The 1705-nt window shown below is 38.4% G+C and overlaps 1 protein-coding gene across 5 annotated transcripts in view; it reads right to left on the bottom strand.

Moving 5' to 3' along the window:
* The window catches only part of SPTAN1 (spectrin, alpha, non-erythrocytic 1), a 44494-nt gene that overhangs the window by 27986 nt on the left and 14803 nt on the right, over window positions 1-1705 (bottom strand). For all 5 annotated transcript variants that reach the window (XM_010194736.1, XM_010194735.1, XM_010194737.1 and 2 more), the window contains exons 18-19: window positions 1076-1293; window positions 257-349 (exon numbers count right to left, since the gene is read on the bottom strand). In XM_010194736.1, the coding sequence (XP_010193038.1) occupies window positions 257-349; window positions 1076-1293 (311 nt within the window). The remainder of the gene's footprint in view (window positions 1-256; window positions 350-1075; window positions 1294-1705) is intronic.

The raw sequence follows: 1705 nt of genomic DNA, 5'->3' as shown, positions 1-1705 counted from the left end.
TGCTGAAACAAATGTAATGCAGACAGACTTGTTTTAGGTGCTGTCTGGGCTCAAACATTGAAAACCACCACATTATCCTGTTTTCTTCCAATGCAACACAGCTGCATCTTATGATTATAAAAACAGACCACTAATTTTGAGAAAATCAAGTACAGCCTGCAATGAATTCTCAAAACCAGCAACTGTTATTAAGCTTTGTCTTTACCTTCTGCTGACCCAAGTATTTTAGCAACATGATGAGCATCTCTTTCCTTACCCTGCATGACTGGGCCTGTTCCCTTAACGCCTGTATGCTACTGCCATAAGCAGAGAGATCAGACATCAAAGCTTCGTGTTTCTTCAGAAGAGCCTGAAAGTGAATGATAAAAACAGCATGTACACCTAGCCACTTTACAATTAATGCTCTGCTTAAAATACATACTTTGGCTCCATACACAGGGAAAGCGGGTTTCTCAGAGCTGCCAGTCTTGTGACTCTCATGAGAATAACTACTTCTATTTATTCACAGGCTAGATAGTAGCCCAAATGCTTCTGGTGCTTTTCCTCTGTGTTATCTCAGAAACATTCTTTTGTTCTGACCAGGAGTCACTCTGGAAATGGCAGGAAGTTTGAAAGTATGCCTTTAAACTGCACTTCATTTTGATAAAATGTCAGTCAGCAATGTCTGGGAAATAGTGTTTGGCCCGATACTAGAAAATAGCTCCAGACCAAAAATTACTTCCAGACCAGTGAACTGCTGAAAAATCAGACTCATACTGAAATGCAACATCAAATGAGGAATTTGCTGATATTAGTCTCATTATATTTTACAAAAACCTTACCAAAAAAGTGAATACAAACGTAAAGCTTTCTCACAATTGGCTTAATATACTGAGCAGCAAAATTTCATATGCAGTAACTAAAATAGAGGATACACTGTCATCTTTTGACTATGAGCCAAAATTCAGCTTGATGCAAGAATCTTTCGCCCATTTTCTTAAGAATTCTAAAATCAGCAGAGGTCCTTATTCTTTCACCACTGGAAAAATTCTCCCTGTGTTTATGCAAAACTGATTCAAACAACAATCTCGAATACCTCCGCAGAGTCTTCATCTTTTCCATAGTCTGTGCTGCCAACAATGGGCTCCTTTTCTCTCATCCAGGATTCTGCCTCATTAGCATCAGCAAAGTACTGCTGAGCTTGCAGGGAATCCTCTAGGTCTTGTCGACGCTGAGATGCTTTAGCTTTCAGAGAGTCCCATTTTTGGTTTAGCTCATTCAATTTGATTTTCACATCCTCAGCTGCAAAATGTCCTAGGTAACAAAACCAGAGGAAACTGAAGGACTGAAGGAGACATAAGTAATTCACACTAAAAGATTACTTGGACTTCTTGAAAGTCACAGAAATTAAACCTGTTTATAACTACATAGCCTATTCTGATTTGAATAATGGAAGCATAATTCAGCTTGTCCTTTTGCCTCAGACTGGAAAACACTGTACCTGTCAAACAAACTGTACTAGGAATATTTGAACCATTGAAAACAAAACAAGTCACATCATAACATTCCTTCTCAATGACAAAATAGGAAAGGTCATCTCTTTCCAGTGGCAGAGTTTCGACAGCAGACAAATACTATTTCAGACCTGAATCCTGGAATCTGGGAATTTATTTATTTATTATATTCTGGTGTTAGGAACACCCAGTCAGAAATAAAGACACTGACT

The sequence above is a fragment of the Mesitornis unicolor genome, unplaced genomic scaffold, assembly GCF_000695765.1.
Source record: "Mesitornis unicolor isolate BGI_N332 unplaced genomic scaffold, ASM69576v1 scaffold8731, whole genome shotgun sequence".
NCBI classification, from domain to species: Eukaryota; Metazoa; Chordata; class Aves; order Mesitornithiformes; family Mesitornithidae; genus Mesitornis; species Mesitornis unicolor.
Note: the sequence above shows the minus strand (reverse complement) of the source record. Positions and strands in the feature narration are given on the sequence as shown.